Source organism: Acomys russatus, chromosome 13, assembly GCF_903995435.1.
Source record: "Acomys russatus chromosome 13, mAcoRus1.1, whole genome shotgun sequence".
In the NCBI taxonomy this organism is placed as follows: domain Eukaryota; kingdom Metazoa; phylum Chordata; class Mammalia; order Rodentia; family Muridae; genus Acomys; species Acomys russatus.
This window is the reverse complement of record NC_067149.1, coordinates 40,263,651-40,285,258: the sequence shown is the minus strand read 5'-3', so window position 1 is coordinate 40,285,258 and position 21,608 is coordinate 40,263,651. Positions and strand designations below refer to the sequence as shown.

Sequence of the window (21,608 nt, the reverse complement as noted above, 5' to 3'; positions counted from 1 at the left end):
CAGTAAGTTGCCTGGCTTGATTTCTGAAGTGCAGAGAGTGACTCACCGGTGGGTGGTATGAGCACTCATCTTAAGTGCTGATCCCTGATGCTTCCGGAAGGAACCTAAGAGAAGGGTTTAGTCAGTTGGGTTAGAGCAGTGGTTCTCAACCTTGCTAATGCTGTAGCCCTTTAATATACAGTTTCTCATGCTGTGGTGACCCCCAACCACAAAATTATTTTGTTGCTACTTTATAACTCTAATGTTGCTACTGGTATGAGTCATAATGTAAATATCTGAGAAACAGGATATCTGATTATATGACCCCTGAAGGGGTCTCGACCCACAGGTGGAGAACCTCTGGGTTAGCAGCCTGCAGTGATGGAGTCAGATGACAGCCTAGAATTCTGTGTGTGTGTTATCATTTTAAATTGGTGACTAGACTTTGAAACCCAGGACCTCAGCATTGTAAGCACGTTTTTCGTGAGTTGCTAGCCCCTCCTATAAAATCCCAGGTTACAGACCTTCAGCTTGGCCAAAGGCCAGGAGGAAGGGTGCGGGGAGGGGAATTGAGGCCTTAGTTCAAGTTGGGCTTATTGAACATGGAGGCTGGCGCTGTAAGGGACTCACCTTCCATCTGGTGTGCACCCCGTGAAAAGCTCATGGGAACTCTGCTCAAATGCCCTGGGTGACGAGCTCTCTTTCACCTGAGTAGCCCTTCTGCTTGAGTGGGGCTGGCACTAGATATGGAGCTTTCCTTCATTACCTTCAGGGAATCTACTGCAGGACTCCCAGCCATTGGTCTCCATACTGTTTTCTTTGGTGACCAGAGCGAAGCCAAGGCTGCCTGTCAGTCTTTCCCTGGCTGCAGACAGTGCAGGTTCCTGTAGGTAACAGCTTACGCAGGTCTTCGATGAGCTATCCTCTTGATGGACTCATGTCACAGGTCCCAACCGTCAGCAGCCTCATCCAACTGCTCGACCCCTGTGCTCTTTTCAGATCTTGTATGATCTGGTTCAGGGAGTATGGTCTCCAATACCTTAAAGAGTGCTAAAAAGAAAATACAGTGGCTATGCCAGGCTGACAATCAACTCACTAGAGACATGCAGCTAGGCTGATGTCGACTGGATGATGCTCATAGAATCTGTCACAGATTAACCCAGTTCCGGCATCCGACTCTATACTGCAGTAAGCCTTAATCAAGATCCTGCTGCAATCCAGAAGCTGGCACATACCTCATTTCTTCCATTGGTATTCTTTGACCTTGTCAAGCAAGAAAACAAAGCTAGTCTTCATGACTCCTGGCAGCTACCACTCCTGTTAGAGGCCTAAGAGAGGTGACTGTCTCCGGGGAGCAGGGAGTACATACGAGGATAGCTAGAAAGTCTCTTCATCGGTAGAACAAAATCTGGGTAGCAGCAGCTGCAGAAGGGCCGAGCCTGCTTGTATCTAAAGAAATCTAGTGTCTTTGACCAAGGAAAGAAGATGTTATGTTCTTTTTCTTTTTTGTGTGCATATTTATATGCTTGTGCATATTGATTACATGTGTGCATACATGTATGCAGATGTGTGTAGCCTTGGCTGTCCCGGGCTCACTTTGTAGACCAGGCTGGCCTGGAACTCACAGAGATTTGCCTGCCTCTGCCTCCTTGAGGACTGGCATTACAGGCATGTATCACCATGCCTGGCTGGTTCTACCCACCTTTTATGTGCACATCTCACCTCTGGTTTTTATGAATTCTTAGACATGTGATAAAATCAGAGGATGGTATTGTTAGCCGCCTGCTTGGCCAGCCTGTAAGTCAGTACTTACCTAGTGAAGCAAAGGTGTGAATTATCCAGGACCAGGGCACTCAGTTAAAATTCATCTGCTTCATCTCCTAGTCTCCTCAGCAGGGCTCTGAAATTTGGAAGCTTAAAGGCCTTTGTGAGAAATGAAGGGTTGGATTTGAGGTACCATAAAAAAGACGTTTGCACGTTGAAGGTCTTCTCAACTGGTGATGAGGCTGCTGGTCCTCTGCCAAGTTTGGAGAGACATCCTAAGTCTACTTACTCTCAGCTTTTCCAGGGAACTAATGGGGGACTGGAAATAGGTTAGGCTTTGCTCAGGTTGCACAGCAGGGAGCCCAACTCTGGGCTTCTGCTTCCTTAGAACAAGTTTGATCCTGCTTTCTTCCTTCATTGGCCTTCCAAGATCAGAGGTGTGTGTGTGTGTGTGTGTGTCTGTGTGTGTGTGTGTGTGTGTGTGTGTGTGTGTGTGTGTGTGTGTGAAATCAGCTGTGTTGCTCTTCTGGATTGTTTTCCATCTCTTGTCCCTGTTCCACAGCACACCAAATTTGGGAAAGACAGTGACCTAGAAAGTAGCCAGAACTCATCCTGGCCCCACTCTTGACTTTCTGTGGCACTTGCGGCAAAGGACTTTCTGTATACCCCTCCTTATCCACCCAGAAAATCATGTCCCCCGATGCAGTGAGGATGGAAGAAACCCCCCATCAGACGGTTTCTCGGTGGCCTGCGCAGCCCTTCCTCATTTGCCTCTGCTCTGATGGCTCCTGGCCTCAGCTGCAGGGCCTTTGCAGGGTACTTTTCCTTATTGCTCTGGTCCCGGAAGCACAGTGGAGCTTTGGTGACCAAAGGGGACTTTTCACCTCGTGCTTCACACAATTCTCACCCTAGAAGCAGCCTCCACTGCTGCCATAGTGTCCTGCCTCTTGTGTGCCCAACCTAACCTACAAGGCTTGTCCCCCACCCCCACCCCAAGAATTTGACAGTCATTTGGAAATGCTCAAAGCAGGTGCAAAGGCCTGCCCGTCTCCATGCACTGCCCGCTATCTCTTTGGTTTCCCTACCAGGGAGTTAAGTTTTAGAGTCAGAGACCCTGTCGTTGCTTGGCTTAACTTTCTTATGCCCCTGTGTCTTACAGAAATTTAAAGAATATGTAAACGGCAGTAACCTCATCACCAAGCTGCAGGCCAAGCATGACTTACTCAAGCAGACACTGGGTGAAGGTGAGTCGGATGGTAAAGAACCCAAGAGGGACTGCTGTATGGCCAGAACTGCTGAGCCACCTCAGGGGAAGGCACCCAGCACTGGCCAGGGATGGACCTGATGCTGGACCCTTGTGCCTTCACTAGGCAGGCTGGGAAAACCAGCTTGGTGCAGGGGTTGAGGTGAGTCCTGTGTGGCTGCAAGAAAGGACAAGGCCAAATGGTGGATGGGTCCCCATAAGTAGGAGATGGGACTCCAAGGACACAGGAACCAGTGTTTCTTGGCACATGTCAGGGCAATTATCAGAGGGCCCCACCAAGATTCTAGACCCAGAGAAGAAAATATATACATGGTAGGGTTTAGTCCTTAAGAGACCAGGAAATTAGGTTTTAAGCTACCTCAGCTATTCCAAAAGCACAGAAGGCCCTCTGCCTGTTTCCCTGACCCCATGCCACATTCTCCTCTTCCTTAGTGTGCTCCAGCCAGGCTGGGCAAACCTTGACTTAAAACTTCAAGCTTATTCCTGATGTCTTCAAATCTCCATGTGGAAACATCACCTTGGGATATAAAGTATTTCCATTAGCCTCAAGAATGTCCTTATGTCCCTTTACAAAGTCAGTCACTCCATTCTCTGCCCATGGCATTCACTGACTTGACTCCCAATGCACACGCGCGCGCGCGCGCGCGCGCGCGCGCGCGCACACACACACACACACACACACACACACACACACACACACACCTTACTCTTCACCCCCTTATCCACACCCTGCCTTCTCTTTGCTTTCCTAGGTTCTGACTTTGATAGACAGCATGATTTTAACTTTATAATCTTCCTACATCAGGCCTGAAAAGTGCTAGGATTGAGGTATGGAGGAGTTAACTTCAGTGAGCTTAGCCTTAATCTGATAAATTCTGTCCATCCCGACATCTCAGTGTTAGACACTGCTGAGAGGGCTGGTCCGTGTGACCTGGTGACTACTAGTGTTTTGAAATTAGATTATCTAAGTTTAGAGACCAAAGCACTTTTTAAAAAGCCAAAGTTCTAGTTGGATCCTTGGTCTGTGAGGTAGAAGGGCTCCTCTTCCCTGCTCCCCTCTGAGTCCTAACTGAATAGTGTGCCCTTGTCTGCGAGACCTTAATGTGATCATAGTGTTTCCCGCTTAATGTGATCATAGTGTTTCCCGGCATGGCTCCTGGTCCGTTTGGTCTTCCAGGTTTTATCAACCAGGCCTCACTCTGATATGTGACCTCAGAAGTCTCCTTTCTGAGTTTTTTCAGATGGTTGGGAAGAGTAGCTCTAGGAAAATGCTGTTTCAGAAATGGAGGTATAGCTAAGAGCCACCTAGAAGCCCTACTGTGTGTTTTCTAGCAAATCACAGACAGAAAATCCAGTGCACTTCCTTTGACAATAGGGGTAGATCTTGGAAGACTGGTCAGTTCCAGGGAAGTTTTTCTTTTTTTTAAATGGATGGTTTATTTAGAATGGGTTTTAATTACATAAATTTGAAAAAAATAGTAAGAGTTCTCATTAATTCCCCTTAATTAATATCTCATACTAACATGGTATGTCACAATTAGTGAATATAAATACATTGTTTTTGTTTTGTTTTGTTTTGTTTTGCGATAGGAACTTGTGTAGCCCAGTCTGGCCTCAAACTTGCTATGTTACCTCGAATTCAAGGCTATCCTTGAATTCTTAATCCTGCCTCTGCCTCCCCAGTGTTGGATTACAAGCCTGTGCCACCACATCTGTCTCTAATACACTATTATAAACTAAAGTTAATAAAGCACTGAATTACTGAAAAAGACAAAAAGACATTTTGTAGACCTATGATCCAATGATAGTATGTTGTGGGTTCTTGGTGCATTGAGTGAAGCAGGCAGGAGCATTTGAGCTGAGCAGGGCAGACAGAATTCAATGCCTTATCAAATCCACTCTGCTACATTTCTGTTTTTGTTTTTGGTTTTTGTTGAGAAAGGATCTCACTATGAAGCTCTGGCTGGCCTGGAGCTTGCTGTGGAGATCAGGCTGACCTTGAACTTACAGAGATCTGCCCGCCTTTGCCTCCTTAGTGCTGGCATTAATGGTGTGCGCCACCACACCAGTACTGTTCTTCTCAAATTTAATCCTGGAGTCACCTCACCTCCACTGTGCAGTTCGACTCTTCACTCAGAAACCACTGTCTTAGTGTGTGCTTTTTCCTTGTCACTGGTCCTCCTCTGCCACCAGAGCTATTTCATGTTGAGAGGGATGAAGTGAAAACATTAAAAAAAAAAAAAATGAGAAATATGGTCCTCAGGGAATATTCAGAAGGGTTCAAGCTGGGTTGTTGTTTGTTTTGTTTTGTTTTTTTATCATATCATGTGCGTCCATTTTTCCCCTTTAACAGTGTGACTCAAGGAACCTGGCAGTTAGAAAAACACAAACCCTTCCAGGTCACTTTCACTTACAAGCAAACTTTATTTTGTTTTGTTTTTCAAGACAGGGTTTCTTTGTGTAACAGGCATAGCTGTACTAGACTTGTAGACTTTGTAGACCAGACTGGCCTCAAACTCACAGAGATCCTGAGTGTGGGGATGAAAGGCATATACCACCGTGCCCAACCCAAACTTGAGTTTTTAGGAGTAGAAAGAATGCTCTCTAAAGTAGCATAAATAGTAGACAATCACTTATCAATACTAACGATAGCTTTATGTGCTCCATTTTTATAAGGTCAGTGTAGCAGGTGTGTTTACACCAGCATGCCCACCAGTGTGAGAACCTGTTACACCATCATGACCTTATGATGCCAATGTCATCACTAGACAGGGACTTTCAGCTTCACTCTAACCTTTTGAGTTTTCCATCATATTTATGGTCCACCCTGAGCCTGAGAAAGTGGCAACTGTGTGAAAAGACTGGCAAGAGGGGTCAGGACAGAGGAAACAGTGAGGTTTTTTTGAGAAATAATGTGTAATGATGTGACTAGACCACAGCAAGCCCATAGAAGAATGGGTCATTTAGAACCCAGAGAAGGAGCAGACATTGTCTCACTGACCACTCTCTACTGAGCCTGGCAACTGGTTGCAGCCCTGAGGGAAAGGGTATGCTTCATGGCTGGCACCATAGCTGGCTATCCTACCCAGAACATCCAGGCCTTCAGGAAGCCTTTTCAGGGGATGCTCAGGGCTCCCACAAGTCTCCATCTGCATGAGAATTTAACTCAAGCTGCAGGCTCATGAGAATATGCATCAGACACAGGAGCAAATTTAACAGAACTAGCTTGCCTGCTTTACCTGCCTTCTCCCCCACCCTGCTTGGTCTTTGGCTTCAACTCAACCCCTTGCAGTTAAACCCTGTCACCTCCTAGGCCTTTGGCCAAGGACTGAGGACTATGTCAGTTTGTTCCATAGTCTATTCTCAGCCCTAGGTTACTATCTTCCCCTCTTCCTTTCTTTCTCTTGCTAGCCTCACACTGCTTTGCTTTCCATAGGGGAAACATGCTCAGGTCCTTTCTTTAAAACAAACAAACAAACAAACAAACAAACAAACAAAAACTTTATGGGCTGGGGATTTAGCTTAGTTGGTAGAATGCTTGCCTACCATGCACAATGCTCTGGGTTCGATTCCCAGGGCAGCATAAAAACAGCTATGGTAATAGCTGTCACCCAATGCTGCCCTCCAGGGGTCTCATACTTTGTTCCCAAAAAGTGCTCCTCGCATGTCCTCAAACTATTCCTGTCTAAGTCTTCAACACTTCCATAAGTGATCCACCACCTGGCTGCTTCAGCTGAAAGTCAGAGGAAGCCTCTTCAAAGCTCTCTTTCCTTCTTAACTTCAATGGCCCACTTCCCTCCATCTCAACGCTGCCATCTTGGCCCTGGGTCTCACCGTCTCTAGCTGGGGTACTTGCTTTTTAAGTTGAGTTCCTATTTCATTACAGTATATTCACAACTAAGCAGCAAAAAAAAAAAAAAAAAAAAAAAAAAAAAAGCTTTAGGCAGAATATGTCACACCATCCTCTTGATTTCTAGAGCCCCGTGTCACATATGGAATGGAATGCAAGCCGCACACTGTGCATCCATAGGCTCTTCAAGGTTCAAACTACTGTTATGTACACTTAGACTCCTTCCGCCTCTGGCCATGAAGCTTCTGTTACTGATTTCTTCTGCTAGGTCCCCATGTTGGCATTTGTTTGCTGGGCTTTGTCTTGCCCCTGGCATTTGCAGGGCTGGCTCTCACTGTCCTTTTGCATCTCTGCTGAAAAGGAGGATCTAAAGAGGAGCTTCCTCCGTTTGAAGCAGGCAAGGTCTCTTTAGAGTTCCTCTGTTTCTTTCCTTTCTGTATACATTTGCCATGGGCACTGTCTTTGACGGCAACTTCACTGGCAGCCTTTTCACCTGGAGAGGTGTTGAAGAACAGGGTCTCCTGTAGCTCAGGTGGGCCTTGATCTCACTGTATAGCTGCGAGCAGCCTGGGCCTCGTGATTCTCCCATGCTCCCTCTCCAGGTGCTGGAATTACAGGTGGGTGTGGCTGAGTTGGTAAAGGGGCTTGTTGCAAAAATATGAGGACCTAAGTGGAGATTCCCAGCACTCACTTAAAAGCTGGGTGCGACAGCATGTATCTGGAGCCCAAGCCCTGGGAGATTAGATACTGGGGACTCAGGAACCAGCCTAATAAGCAGCAAGCTCCGGGTTCAGTGAGAGATCTGTCTCAAAATAGAAAATAGAGAGCGAGAAAAACAAAATACCCCATGCTGATCTCTGGCCCCCATTTCCTAATATTGCAAGGGGGATAAAACTCCCCCCACCACACCTGAGCTCCTTCAGATCAGTGCGACCAACAGTGCCGCAGGACACAGTTTCTGGAAGGTGAGTGGCAGAACATCAAAGCAGAACAGGCACGGTGAATTCAGGGCTTGATGATTTAAAATTCTATCCTATTTAACCCAATTATCAAAAATATTGTCATCTCAATATACATCTCAACATTGAGCTAGCTAATGTTACCATCTCTTCCCTGGGAGCTAACACTTCAGATTCCGGTGTTCACGCGGCTTGTCTCAGTGAACATGCTTACATGCCAATCTATGTTTCAAGTCTTCAGCAGCCATGGTGGCCACGGTCTTCACCTTGGCGATATGGCTCTAGACCAGAATCGGACTCAATGTTTATATGAGGGCTTGTTTTGTTTTGTTGTTTGTTTGTTTTGCTTGTTTTGTTGTTGATGATGTGGGGGTGTCCTATGTAGCCCAGGTTAGCCTCAGACTCATTAGGCAATGGAACCAAAGTACAGATACCACCAAAGTCCAGCTTGGCAAACCAATGAGCTTTATTGGGGTTACTTACAGGCATATAGGTGAGGAGTTACTTACATGAGCAGGAGTGGCTCACAGACAGCTGCATCCCGAGGCCCACCCCAGCTCTGGTGAGAGCTCACAAAGCTGGGAACCTGGAGCACACTACACAGCCTGCAGGCAGCTCCACAGGTCCGAGTGTCCTTTCCGGGTGCTTCGGTTGTTCTAAGCCTCTTCCAGGGAGCTCTGCTGGTTTCTGGTTCTTCTAGGCAGCTGGTATGGTCTCAATTAAGTCTTCTTTGCAGCTTGGCTTCCAGTCTAAAAGGGACTGTCAACTTTTACGTTGACTCCGGCAGGGAGGGGGCCTAGTGAATCTGCTCAGTTTCGGGGACTTCCTGAAGCTATTTTGAGTTGTCTACCTTCCTCAGGGTTGGAATGTTTCACACTCAGAGGAAACTGTTACAGGTAGTTATTGACAAGTGTAAGGAAACTGTGCTCTGTCCACACAATGGAATAGTATTTAAGCATAAGAATAAAGGAACCATAGTGTATAGATGAACCTCAGACAAATTACAGTAAGCTAAAGAAGCCAGATGCAGGAGAGAAACCACATGGAGGGTGGTTCTCTTTCTAGGCAACGCCTATCAAGCCTTCAGAGATAGAGAGATTAGCAGTTGTCTGGGGCAGGAGGCCGGCATAGAGAATGGCAGGTATGGGCACGGAGTCTTTCTGATATTGATGTTGTTGTCATTTTAAGTGAAAGAAAGTTCTCTGGTTAAAACAACAACCAAAGCCGTTTAAACATCAGCATGCAATTTTGTTTTCTTTCTCCAGGAGAGAGAGCAGAGTGCGGCACGACCAGGTGAGAGCTGGGGGAATCTTGTGTGTCCTTGTACTGGCTGCCTGAGGTCTGCGAGGATGCTGTGGGTGGATGGGTGGATGTATAGGGTAAAAACAGCCTGTTGGGAGCTAGGGAAACTTGATAGTGTTCATCTTTGGGGGCCTTAGGGTGATGGGGGGAGGGTGCCGTGGCTACTGTGGTGTCATTGCTTGTCCTTGCTTTAGCCTGGCAAAGCCACGCTCCTGCAGGATGGCCACAGGGAGGGAGTTTTCATAGTGGCTGTGCGGCAGTGGGGCTGTCCAGTGGGACGGTAGGTGATTCTAGGGTGGCTAAAAGCGCTAGCAGAGGCCACAGTTTGTAGGGCAGGTGTTTTCTTCTTTTGTATCTGTTACGTGGCCGCTGCCCAAACTGCCCTATAGTTTCAGCTGGGTCCTCAGTTGCTAAGGCTTTGGCGTTGGCTAATACCGTGCACAGATGGCCATGCGCATGCTGCACACACATGGACATGTGCCCAAATTACTCCCTACCCCCTGCTCTGTCCATCATACTTTGGCTTCAAGTTCAGTGGGGACATGGATAGACTGGCGAGGCCAGTAACATAGGCAACTCATGCTTCCTTCTAGCTCCTCCCGCATCTCCCTTTGTGCTTTCCCTGAGCACACCAGAGCCAGTGAACACTTTCACTCAGCAGCTTTGAGCCTTTCATAGGCTTTAGATGCCTGAGCCAGCAGCACTGCCCTGGTGTCTGAGTTTTCAACACAAATCTAGCAGTGGCCCAGAGGTCTGCCCTCTATCATGTGTGGCAGTTGGGAGCTTCTCGTTCAGTGACCCAATGACATTCTTTCCTTCCAAACCAGCTCTTCCCAATGGCTTAGAATCCTGAAAAGCTGTCCTACTTGGCAAGAGCAAAGATGACCCTTGTACTCTTCCCTGCCCCTGGGGAAGTGAGTGGGCGTGGCAAAGGCTTGGGAAGCTGTGGGTTTTAAGTGTGTTGGACCTGCATCTCCAGGGCTTTCCAGGAATCCAGCTATTCAACTAGGCCCAGGCAGTTTGGAAACATTGAGATGATTCACAGGCAGGGACCCTCCCACATCTGGAGCAGCAGATGTGCGGGCCACTCTTGAAGAACCATCCCCCTCCCCTTGCCCCGGGAAGAGAATGTTACTATAGTCCTAAGAGGATAGAAACCATGTTTTATGCTAGAGTGGGATGGATTGGGCAATGCCTCCATGCCTCCTGATCTGTAAAATGCAGGCAGGAGATTGCTCCAGCAGAAAGCGAGGGGGCCAGGGGGAAGGAGCCATAGTGTATACCTTGGCCAGGTATCAGGCTCCCCCAAATCCCAGAAAAGCCCAGGAGACAGACAGGCTTTTTTTTTTTTTTAATTTAATATAAGCCAGGCACAAGTCTTTAATGCCAGCACTCAGGATACGGAGGCAGGCAGATCTCTGAGCTAGAGGCCAGCCTGTTCTACAGAGTAAATTCCAGGATAGTCAGGGCTACACAGAGGAACTCTGTCTTAAAAAAATAATAATAATTAAAAAATATATATATATATAAAATTAAAAAAATAAACCCCTCTGAAATACTGTCTTCCATGCTCACTTTGGCTTAGGACCTGGGAAATTCAAGTTCAGATTACTAGACCTCCCACTTAGACATCCTGTCCTAAATTTGAGACCTGGCCAGTGATTTTTCTGGCTCATTTTTGAGCTTGTGGACCTCATTGTCAACCTGAAAGTGATTTTAAAATGAGTCTCAGAGGCCCTGAATGGTCTGTCTCCACACCTTGGCTGTGTCAACTATAGATTCTCACACACAGTCAGTCATCTGGGACAGTCGTCAGAGCAGGTTTCCTCAGCCAAGCTGTTCGTGCATTTGTCTAGATGGCCCCTTCCTCACACTTGAGAGCCAGATTTTTGAATGGCCTCTATTCATCATCGTCCTGCCATTCACATAGCTGTTCAGCAACTCACATAGGCTGGCCAGATGTGCTAATGTAGTTTAAAGAGTTACTAAAAGTGGCAAAGTGAGATGCAAGCACCAGTTTTTAGTCATTGTGACTTGAAGAGAGATAGGCCTCCTTAAGCAGGTTGACAAGAGGCTCTAGTCCTTATTAGAGGGGAGATAGTTTATGTCAAGACCAACCAGGTGCAGCTCAATACCCGTCCAACCTCAGCTTCCACGAGCCCATCTGCCTTTGAACATCAGTGCTGCCACCATTTTGGACACTGACACCCACATCTGTTGGATTGTTTGGGGGAAATTCTTAATCTCTTGCTTTTTGTCACAGACTAATTCTGAGGTCACGCCTCTGTTGCCACTGTATGCTAATTTTCATCCCAGCTGAAAGGCAGAAAGGGGACATTGGTCTCTGGTTTCCTCCCCTCCGCTCTGTGGCTTTCTTTGTTCCTGTTTTCCCTGCTTCTCTCTTTCTTTCCTTTTTCCGCTCTGCATCTGAGCAGCAGAAGAGATGGAAGGCTTAGGCTGCCCCACTTTCCTTGGCTGAGCTGTCCCCCTGCTCCCCACTTTGTGCCCCACCCAGCATTCCAGTAAGTCGATACAGATTTGATGTCATTCAAAGTTGGGCTAGCTACGTTTCCTCGTCAGAGATTCCTGGCACTGCCCAGTGCACCCTAAGGGGGTGGGGGCGGGGTAGGGTGGGGAGGATTCCATTTTCCTTTATACTCTGGATTTGGCAGAAAAATATGGGGGAACATACTCTACTTTTATAATCTTTTATTCTACTTTGTAAAAAATTAAAAGACAAACAAACCCCAGAAACCCTTATTAGTTCTTTTATGAACCCCCTCCACCTGGGTGCCCTAGAGTTTTTGATTCTGCATTTTCAGTACTTGTGCCAAGATCCCTGCTCTTGGCCATGAGAGCTTGGCAGACAGTTGGCAAAATCCTTCTCTCAACTTCATACTTGTGCTGGAGCCTCGGGTTGGAAGAATTGCGTTCAATTCAATGTGATTGCTCCCATTTGTGTGGCGACTGGCAGATTCCTTAATGGGCTCCTTTGCCTCCCAGGCTTGTGAGGAAGTTAACTGTACAATGTGAGAGAGATGATGCCAGAGCCCAAAATACTACAAAAAACAATGGTGACATTGCTACCCTCGTTATTGTTAATACGTAAATTCGGATCCTGTGGTTTTGTGTATATTTTTTACTTTTTTTTTTTTTTTTTTTTTTTTTTTTTTTGGCTTTTACATTTGAAAATTCAAAAGCCAGATCCACTGTTTGAGATTCCCCTTCCCTGCTTTCACACATCCTCAAAAAAAGATACAATATTTTTTAAAAAGGAAACGACTTGGACTTAGCTAACCAAATTCACATAGACCCAAGATGGGCTGGAGACAAGCTTGCCTGTTGTTTCTCTTCAGAAATTTTGTTGTGCTGGTCTTTTGGTCCCCCTGAGTGGATGGCATGCTATTTGGACTCAACCGTGTCTTTGCCCATGCATGTCCTGGAGTTAGCAGCCTTTGCTCGGCACTTAATCATCCAGGATAACTTGGCTAGAGTGTCCTGCATGGCTGGACTGCTACAGAATAAGCCCAAGGGAGAGAGGCAGGGCAAGTCTTTTTTATCTTGATTGGTTCCACAGTCCGTATGTTTCTTGCCTGTGGGGTGGGGATATACCTTAGCTGCTAGAATGCTTGCTTAGCATGCATGAGGTCCTGAGTTAAATGGCTAGCACCACATAGAACCCAGCATAGAAATGCATGCCTGTAATCCCAGCTCTGAGGGGATGGAGGCAGGAGGATTAAGAGTATGAGATCATACTCAGCTACATAGCAAGTTTGAGGCCACTCTGGACTACACGAGACCCTGTCTCAAAAACAAACAGGCAGGCAGACAGACAGACAAACAGAAGGTTCTCGCCCATACACAGAAATCAATCACCATTATCTGCCTGGCTGAGCATACACTCGTTCCAAAGTTTGGACCAAACCATTTGAAAATGAATTGCCTTGTTTGGTAAGGGTGCTTTCTCTTAAGTTTCTAAAACCTGTTTCCCTTGAAGGCCCCAGCATTGAGTCAGGCCAGTTTATGTAGCGAAATGAGCAAATAAGCCAATCCAGGCCTATGCATGGCAAGCAATTATGGACACGGGTCTGGTGTCTGTGGCCATTTCATTGTTCCTGGTGGACTGTGGTATAAGGTTTCCCCTCCCTGTGGGTAACAGCAGGACACAGGGAATGGAGATCTGAAAGCAAAGCAAGACACTTTCAACCTGACCCCTCTGGCAAGGACTGCCGGGGCAGATAAGTCTGCAGCTAGGAGTGACAAGATGTCCCAGCATCATCCCTGTGACTTGAAATTTAAAAGACAAACAAACAAACTAGGCTTGGAGGGGAAGTGGGCAGTGGCGGGTCTGACTTTCTCTTCTCTCTGGGCCATAGGTAATATAGAGTAGAATCATATGTATGAGGAAAGCACTGGGTTCAGTGTGATAACGGATTTGACAGTGCTCCAATCCAAAACTTACTTGATCGATGAGCAGGATAGTAACATCCCAAGCCACCTACGGATGTTAAGAAGCTGCAGCTTGCCTCCTGGCATCTTGCTGTCTGGCTCTCAGACCTATGAAATAAAGATGAGTCATATGCCTTTGAAATGCCAAGAGGCGTTGGAAAGATAGTGCCCCCAGAAGACTGGGAATTGGGCCTTGAAAATTAACCCTCTTGACTACGTTTGAAAGTCTCTTGCTTTCTTGGGCTACAGATGACACCGCTGTCCCCTGATCCCCCTCCATCTGGTCTGCAGGATGCCAGCCTCTGATTGGCATTGCAGGGGCTTCTTGGATACACCTGCCCTCCCTATTGTAGAATGCATTTGTGTTTTGTGAGAGTCGCTCCTGCTTGGCATTGTGGATAAACTAAGATCTGAAATGTCCAGAGGCCTTCAGATGGAACATGGGGGACCAGTGTGTTGGGGGCCAGGGACTCCCCTCTGCATTTTATGTTCTCTTCCAGTTGTGGGTTTGAAGAGCATCTTGCCCAGTGGTATGTTTATGTTGGTTGCTTTCTTGATTTCTTTTGTTCCATTTTCCCCTAGGCCCCCCTGTCTTCCCCCTAAACCACAGAAAATGAGGAGACCTAGGCCTCTTTCAGTGTATAGCCATAAACTCTTTAACGGCAGTATGGAAGCGTTCATTAAGGTACTTGCTGGGGAGCTGTGGAGTCCGCGAATGAGTCCAAAGTAATGGCAGCCTCTCTTCCCCTGGTCCTTCCAGCTAACAGCCCTGTCAACCCCTTAGCCAGGCCCCAGGGAGCTAGCTTCTCACTGCAGTCTGTTCTTGGCTTCAGAGAGGCATGTCATCAAAGCACTGGACTGCTGACTAGTGGCCCCTAAGTGGACACTCATTGCAGCCGTATGGACGTGGGTCTGATCAAGCTCAAAAGAGGTGGAACCTCAGCACAGTGGAACCCCAGTCACCTGGCCTCATTGCTTCAGGAGCCACAGTGCTAATACCTGAAGGGCAGTTGAGGAAGCACCATTACTCAGCGTCATCCCCTCCTCCTGCAAAAGGAATAAATGAGAACAGCACAAAGATTGCCCCTGGGGTTTCCATACAAGGCAACTGCAGTTTGTTAGCACAGGAAGCCATAGAATTTTCATAAGCAAAGCTCCTTCCACTTAATTTGGCTTCTTTGTGGTTGGTTTGAAAGACGGGAGTAGAATTGTAAATGCCAGGTTAACCCTTAACAGTGAGCATAAGTTACAAATGTGTTTCAGGGAAGTGAGTTTATTTTTCCTGTTTTCTTTTTTTAATCAACGGGTAGAAGAGCAAGCCATCCAGGATCGAATGGCCCAAGGCAAAGATGGTATTTGGGTTGAGACATGTTCTTGAGGAAAGAGGAGGGGGAGGTCTTAGCCAGTTGTTTGAAAGCCTAACACCACCAGTCAATAAAGACAATTTCTGCAGAAAAGAGCACTGGTGTCAGTCAGGAGTAGGGTAGAGTCTCATGGGCATCACTAATGATTTTGATTTTGGAGTTAGAGACTGGCCCATGCACCAACTCTCTGTCCTTCTTCCTCCCTCCTCTGTCCTCTATCCTCCTACCTCTGTTCTCTGTCTTCTCTCCTGTGTCCTCTGTCCTTCCTCCTCTGTCCTCTGTCCACTGGCAGGGTGCAGCCCAGACCTAGAGGACAGAGAAGAGCTGCAGACACATAGATGTCAGCCTCAGGGATGAGTCAGGTAGGCAGGACCATCCTAGGTCAATGAACTACCTCTGCCTATAGACAGCTCTCAGAACAGAACACAACAGAACAGAAAAGCTAGAGAAAGGGAAAAGGAGGGATTTCCCCCAGACAAGGACATCAGGCGATGCCTTAGGATGTGTCATGAGACTGAATGCTCCAAATGAGAGTCCCTCAGAAACTGTGTGACCCACAGGGAGCCACCCAGTGGGTCATGCTAGGTGGGGCCATGTCAAGAGAGTTCTTTGGTTCATTACCCTTCCAACTCCTCCTGTACTTCCTTCTCACTCACCCTTGCTCCTGGCTGAGCTACTCTCCAAGCTTTGAAGGAGCTGGCTGGTCACTTTCTGACTTCACAGAGCCTAGCACAAGGCCAAGAGTGCTCGGGAGGCACATGACAAGTGCCACAGGAATATGCCATCCAAATTCAGAGCAAAAAAAGCTGTGAGCTGGGGCCAGGTAGCTTTGCCAGGGGCTTGGAAGGACGGGGAGGAGTAAAGAGAGGAGCAGGATGGAAGGAGTCCATGAAGGAGGCAAAGAAGCAATGAGAGCTGAGGTAGGGTCTCCTCCCCTGAGTTGCTCTGATCTTTGGAGATGGGAGATCTGTTAGGATATATGGAAGAGATTGACTCTTACTATTTGATCCTCAGTGGAAATGAGTCTCTTCCTAGTGTGACTATAAAGCAATTTGACTGTTCACCTGGCCAGCACTTTAGAGCTTGTTCAGTGCCCCTTCGGGTGGTTACTTTGTGGGGCCATTTTACTAGTTTTGGTGAATCTTCTTTAGAGCCTGTTGCACAGCCTTTATCAGTGGTGTCAAACTTCCTGTGAGAATGGATACTCTGGCTCACCAGAATCTAAGCCTCCATGGGGCTGAGGCGATGATGCAGCAATTACAAGGCATGCCACTCAAGCATGAAGACATGAGTTCAGTTCCTGTAACCTATGTTAAAACATTGGTAATGGTGGCACACGCTTGGAACCCTGGCACTAGAGAATCAGGTGGATGCTAGTGGCTCCCTGGCCAGCCAGCCTAGCCTAATTGGAGAGCTCAAAATCAAGGTGGCTGGTACTTGAGGAATGACATGTGAGGGTGACCTTTGGCCTCCACATGAGTGCATCCCCTCACACTACCATCACCACAACACACACAAGAGCTCCAGGTATCGATTAGCTTTGTGACACCACTAGAGGTATGGAATGGCAAGAGGAAGTGTGGTATGGTGACACTGGTCAACTGGCTCTGATAAAAAAAAAAAATCTCCAAAGAGGGACCACCCAGATCTGTTGTAGTGGATGTCAGAATCCTTGGAAGAATAAGAGCCGTTTGGCTGGGGAAGAGAAGGTGATTTGAGGAATACACTAGCATGTCTTTATACTCCCTGTGCTCTTAGGCCACCTTCAATCAGTGGAGTGCAACAACTTCAGCTGTGGACCTACTATGAGCAGACTCACCAAAGTTGCATATGGCACAGGGTCACTCTGAAGGATCACAGAGTCCAGAGAGGCAGCATCTGCAGTCACTCCTTCATCTGCCGAGAGTGGAATTTAACTTTATTTCTCATAGTGTCTGAACACACAGCAAACTAAGTGTCCTCAGCTTTGAAAATCCAGGCCTATGAAAAGAGTTTTGGTCAGATAATCCCACTGTGTTGCTGCGATTATGATGAGATGGCTCCAAGTTAATTATAAGGAAGTATTTTTGGAGTTGGACTTAGCCCTTCTGGAGCCAACCCCTTATAAAAAGAAAACCAGAAAGTTTGTGTTTTTCTCCTCTCAGACGTAAAGAGACTCCATCGATATTATAAGTTCATGGTAAAGCCCAGAAGGTTCCCTGTGGGGTTGGTGGTGAGTCCCCATTTTGCTTCTATGAAATGAAAGTAATCGCCAACCCTGTGAGTTTAGCATGAGCATGGAGCAGATATACGTATGCTTCTAGAACACTCCTGGCACTGCGTAAGCCTGACTATTATTAATTTTAGGACACCATCCCGAGTCCCTTTGGGATGGTTCTCAGTTCTTGAAGTCATATGGGCTTAGCTGATGTCAGAGTAACTCAGATTCAATTATTGAGATAGCAGGACTGGACATACGGTGCCCCAGGAAGGCTCATGTCCCTTAGGCAGCTTGGCCTTCTCACTGAGCTTGGATGAGATTCAGCTGCCACCTAGATCTTGAGTCAGTGCTCACATGACTCCCTTATAGTGGGGACAAAGGCTTCAACCTACCTTTAAGGTCATAAATGTTTTCCAACTTACTCTTTCCCGTATGTTCACCCTTCCCAGCTTCTGTGTTCTGGGGGTGTGGGTGGGGGTGTGTCTCAGTACCAGGACAACAATAAGGGGTTGGGAAGGGGAGCAGGGAGCAGAGGCACACTTCCACCCAAAGAAGATTACCAAGGTATTGGGTGTATTTGGAGCCTGGAACCTGGTGCACCCTGCAGTTTCCCATCTAAGGAGGTCTTGTGAAATAGGCCATCTGACCAAGAATGAGGTTTCCAGAGATGAATTCTAGGAGCCAGCTTATGAGAGACATGAAGGATCCCTTCTGTGGCAGATGGGCTAACCTCCTGCTCATTGGTGAACCCCTTGTGTTGAAGAGAGACTAGACGTAGATCTGAGAATGAGGTTGACACACATTTCTTGCATCTTGACAAGGAATGAAAGAGGTCCTTCCCTCACCGGTATCTGGGAAAGAGGCTAGGCAGCCAATTGAAAGGCTGGCTGGGGACTGCTCCAGAAGTCCTAGGTGTCCCCAAGGCTGAGGGCTCTCCCCATGGGCAGGCTGTTGGGCAAATGCCCCAGGCCCATTGCTGGCTGCCATTGCGTTTTGGCATTCACGGACTCTGAAGGATCTGCACACTCTAACTGATCTTACTCCTGCATAATCTTTTCTTTCTCTCCTGCTTTGCTGCCTGTTTCTTTTTTTGTTATCAGAGGAAGAAGAAATGCTCGAACCAGGAACCAGGTATTTACTAGACAGGCCCACAAGCCCCATGCGACTAGTAGAGCCAATGCAGGGCCCACTTTCCTTGTTGCTGGATGGGCCATCTCCTACCCTCCCCAGCACCAGCAGGTGGGGGGTGTGGCAGAGCCAAGAACCCACCAACTTACCAGCCTTCTAGAAAGGCTAGGGATTGATTACAGCCCTTTGAAAAGAAAGGGTTTTGTTGTTGTTGTTTTAACGGTGCTCACCATGTGACTTGAGGCAACAATGAGGTCACCCAGTTTTAGAACCCTGAAAGAAAATTGACTCTTGACCAACTGCTAGGGACTGTAGACCAATCTAAAAAGGTGTAATTGAATTTCCTTTCACATCCTAGGTACAACCATTTAAATTGCATCCAATTCAGCCTTTTTCATTGAGGTTAGCCACCAGACAGTCAATGGCTGATACTGGTACCTTCTAGAACTTCTCCATGTACCATGCTTACTGTTAAGCAAAATAATGTACCTGGATATTTAAATTGAGATGTCATACGATTCACCTTCCCTTCTTAGAGGCCCACAGGGCTTGTAAGAGCCAGCCCTGCTTCACTCACAGCGTGTCCTCGGTCCTGACATGAGATACCACAGTACTAGGGAGAGGCATCGATCCTGCCTCTTGGTCCTCAAGCCCTTGGAAAAGATAACTGAGTTGGGCAAAGTAGAGTTGGGAGGAGGCAGGTCATCCTTCAAGGTCAGACTCCAGATACTCCACACACTGGCTCCTATCTCTCCTGCCCCTAGTGTGCCCGTCACGCCGAGCCCAGTTCCTTGCCAGCTGGCTTAAGAAGAGAGAGCATTTCTTTGTATTTATCCTAGCTATGCCTTCTTCCGCACTTAACCGAAGGCTGTGTGGTAACTCTTCCTGGAGACTGGAGTTAGCCGTTCCTTGCTTGTTTTCCTACTAATCACGTGGTACTAATCGGGCTTGATTTGATCATCGTGTTTGCAATGTCTTTTGCCTGCATTTGGGTGCCAAGCCTGGTAAAGCTCACGTTCGTTCTTTCTTAAGGATTCAGGACAAGCTATACCACTTGTAGTGGAGAGCTGTATCCGGTTCATCAATTTATATGGTAAGCGCTGCCTCAGCTGAGTGTGTTCAGTTCACTGAGGGAACAGGTGCTGGGCTGCTCTGGGAGAAAAGTCACCTGGGAAGACTTCCTGTCCCTGCTCTGCTCCTGGAGGAGTGAACATGCTCCAGGGAATGGCTGGTACTCCAAGTGCTGTCGTTGGAGTCTGCATGTGTGTGTCCGGAAGGAGGGAGGGAAGCTTGTGTGAGGGCCCTGGGCTTCAGGTCGCTGGGGAGCGTCTTGTGGGGTGGACACAAGGACCACTCCCACTCCATCCTCACTCAGAGTCCATCAGGTTGATAGTCTGTAAGCTCCACCAAGGGAATGATCTCTGGAATTTGTTAACCATGGTGTTACCAGAAGGCAGATGTCTCATCTGCCAACCCCTTGGGATGTGGGGGAGTGCGGGAGTGATGGAGGCAAGTATCACGTTAGCACAGGTTTTCCATTCTCAGAGGAACAAGAACATCAACAGCAGAAAAAGAACTCTAGTCATCCTTTGGCCACTCTAGAGATTAGATGCGGGGGCACTGCAGACCCCCCAGATCTCCAGACTCTAAAGCTCTGGCTTTTAACACACAACCCGTTCCCGTAGACATCAAGCCACCTAGAGACAGGTAGCGCCAAATCCTATATGTAAGTTATTGTATTGTTTGAGGACTACTAAAAAAATAATTTATACATATCTAATACAGATGCGGCTTCCTCTTGAATATGTTTAAGCTTTTGTTAGTGGAGTCACTGAATATAGTAGCACATGAATTTAGTAGACTCTAATACAATTTCTCATGGTGACACTGCCATGAGACTAATTAAAGGGAGGGCAGATGGTGACTTCTGGAGGCAGGCTGTTTGCCTGGAGTGGGAGAAGAGGCCTGAGTGACGCAGCCGTGCAGCTGGTGGCGAGAATGGGGGACGGCAGGTGGAAGGCAGACCAGTGCGGTGGCTTAAGGATAGTGATCCAGAAGCGTGGGAGAAGACTCTGCGGTGCTAGAAATGACCACACTCATGGTTGTTGTATATGCCTGCCATCCCAGCATTAGGGAGACTGAGGTAGAAGGATCACCAAGAGTTGCAGGCTGGCTTGGGCTACACAGTAAGTTCAAGATCAGCCTGGTCACATTGTGTCGCAAATGAAGTGGCCAGGTGTACACTTTGTTTAACAGCGAGCATGACATGTGAAAATTTTCTAGCAACCGAGGATATCAGCCGCTGACTATCTAGTGGCTAGCCTCAGGGGAAAGGGGGAAATAAGTAGAAAATAAATAAACAAATAGATAGATAAATAAATAAATAAAATAAAAACCAAAAAGTTGAACCATATTAATTGAGCATGTAGGATGTCCACACTAAACTTTTAAGGCTGAACAATAAATTGTAGCTTGGAGAATTGTTTTATCTAAAACAGCTGAGGCAGGGAAAGTTGCCCAGGGCCTGCAATAATTTTCAGGTGAGAAAGCCAGGCCCTCTGATTCCTGCAATTGTATAGATTGCAATTAGGTCATAATTGCTTCCAGGTGTCAGAGACTCCACTTTGTTATCACATCATAGAAACTTAAAAAGGGGGAAAAAATGTATGGCTCTTTCTTTTTTTTTTTTTTTTTTTTTCCCCTTGGAAAGGGATCTTACTCTTAGCCCTTGAACTCTGCGATATCCCCTACGTCAATTTCAGCCTTGCAAATGCCGGGATTGTAGTATGAGCAACTTGCTCCACTAATCAATTTCTTTTTGGTGCTGGAGACCTAACCCAGGGCCTAGTGTCCACAAGACAAAGCACTCTACCACCAAGCTATGCCTCCAATTCTATGACTCCCTGACTCCCCAAATCCAGGGCAGGATGTACTCTGAAGTTTAGATTTTCTTAAGGGAAGAAGAAGTTACCCATGTGGGAGGGAAGGGATAATGTTGCTAGCACTTTCCTTCAGACCCAGGGGCGAGTTCACAGACACGCGGCTCTGCATGTGTCTGAGTATTTGCGCCAGCTGTAGTTCATTGCCAAGGCCAGCTTGGGGTCTCAGCTAGGAGCTTGTCACCAGGAATGACTGTTATAAAAGATGGAAGGAGAAAGGGATATGCATGGGAGAGTCTCCAAGATGTCCAGGAGCTGGATGAAGTTAAGGTCTTATTAACATTGCCTGATGCTTGTATTGTCATTTCCCTTTCAGGCCTCCAGCAGCAGGGGATCTTCAGAGTTCCAGGGTCTCAGGTTGAAGTCAATGACATCAAGAATTCCTTTGAAAGAGGTATGGACTGCGCATC

General features: G+C 47.2%; 1 protein-coding gene across 3 annotated transcripts in view; it reads left to right on the top strand.

Moving 5' to 3' along the window:
• Srgap3 (SLIT-ROBO Rho GTPase activating protein 3) overlaps window positions 1-21,608 on the top strand; it is a 231,494-nt gene that overhangs the window by 183,582 nt on the left and 26,304 nt on the right. Inside the window, exons 10-14 of one of the 3 annotated variants that reach the window (XM_051155035.1) lie at window positions 2,903-2,987; window positions 9,082-9,109; window positions 18,232-18,262; window positions 19,292-19,352; window positions 21,515-21,592. In XM_051155035.1, coding sequence (XP_051010992.1) covers window positions 2,903-2,987; window positions 9,082-9,109; window positions 18,232-18,262; window positions 19,292-19,352; window positions 21,515-21,592 — 283 coding nt within the window. Of the gene's footprint in view, window positions 1-2,902; window positions 2,988-9,081; window positions 9,110-11,553; window positions 11,641-14,149; window positions 14,253-18,231; window positions 18,263-19,291; window positions 19,473-21,514; window positions 21,593-21,608 lie in introns of those variants that run through there. The other 2 variants (XM_051155034.1, XM_051155033.1) reach the window with 2 other exon arrangements.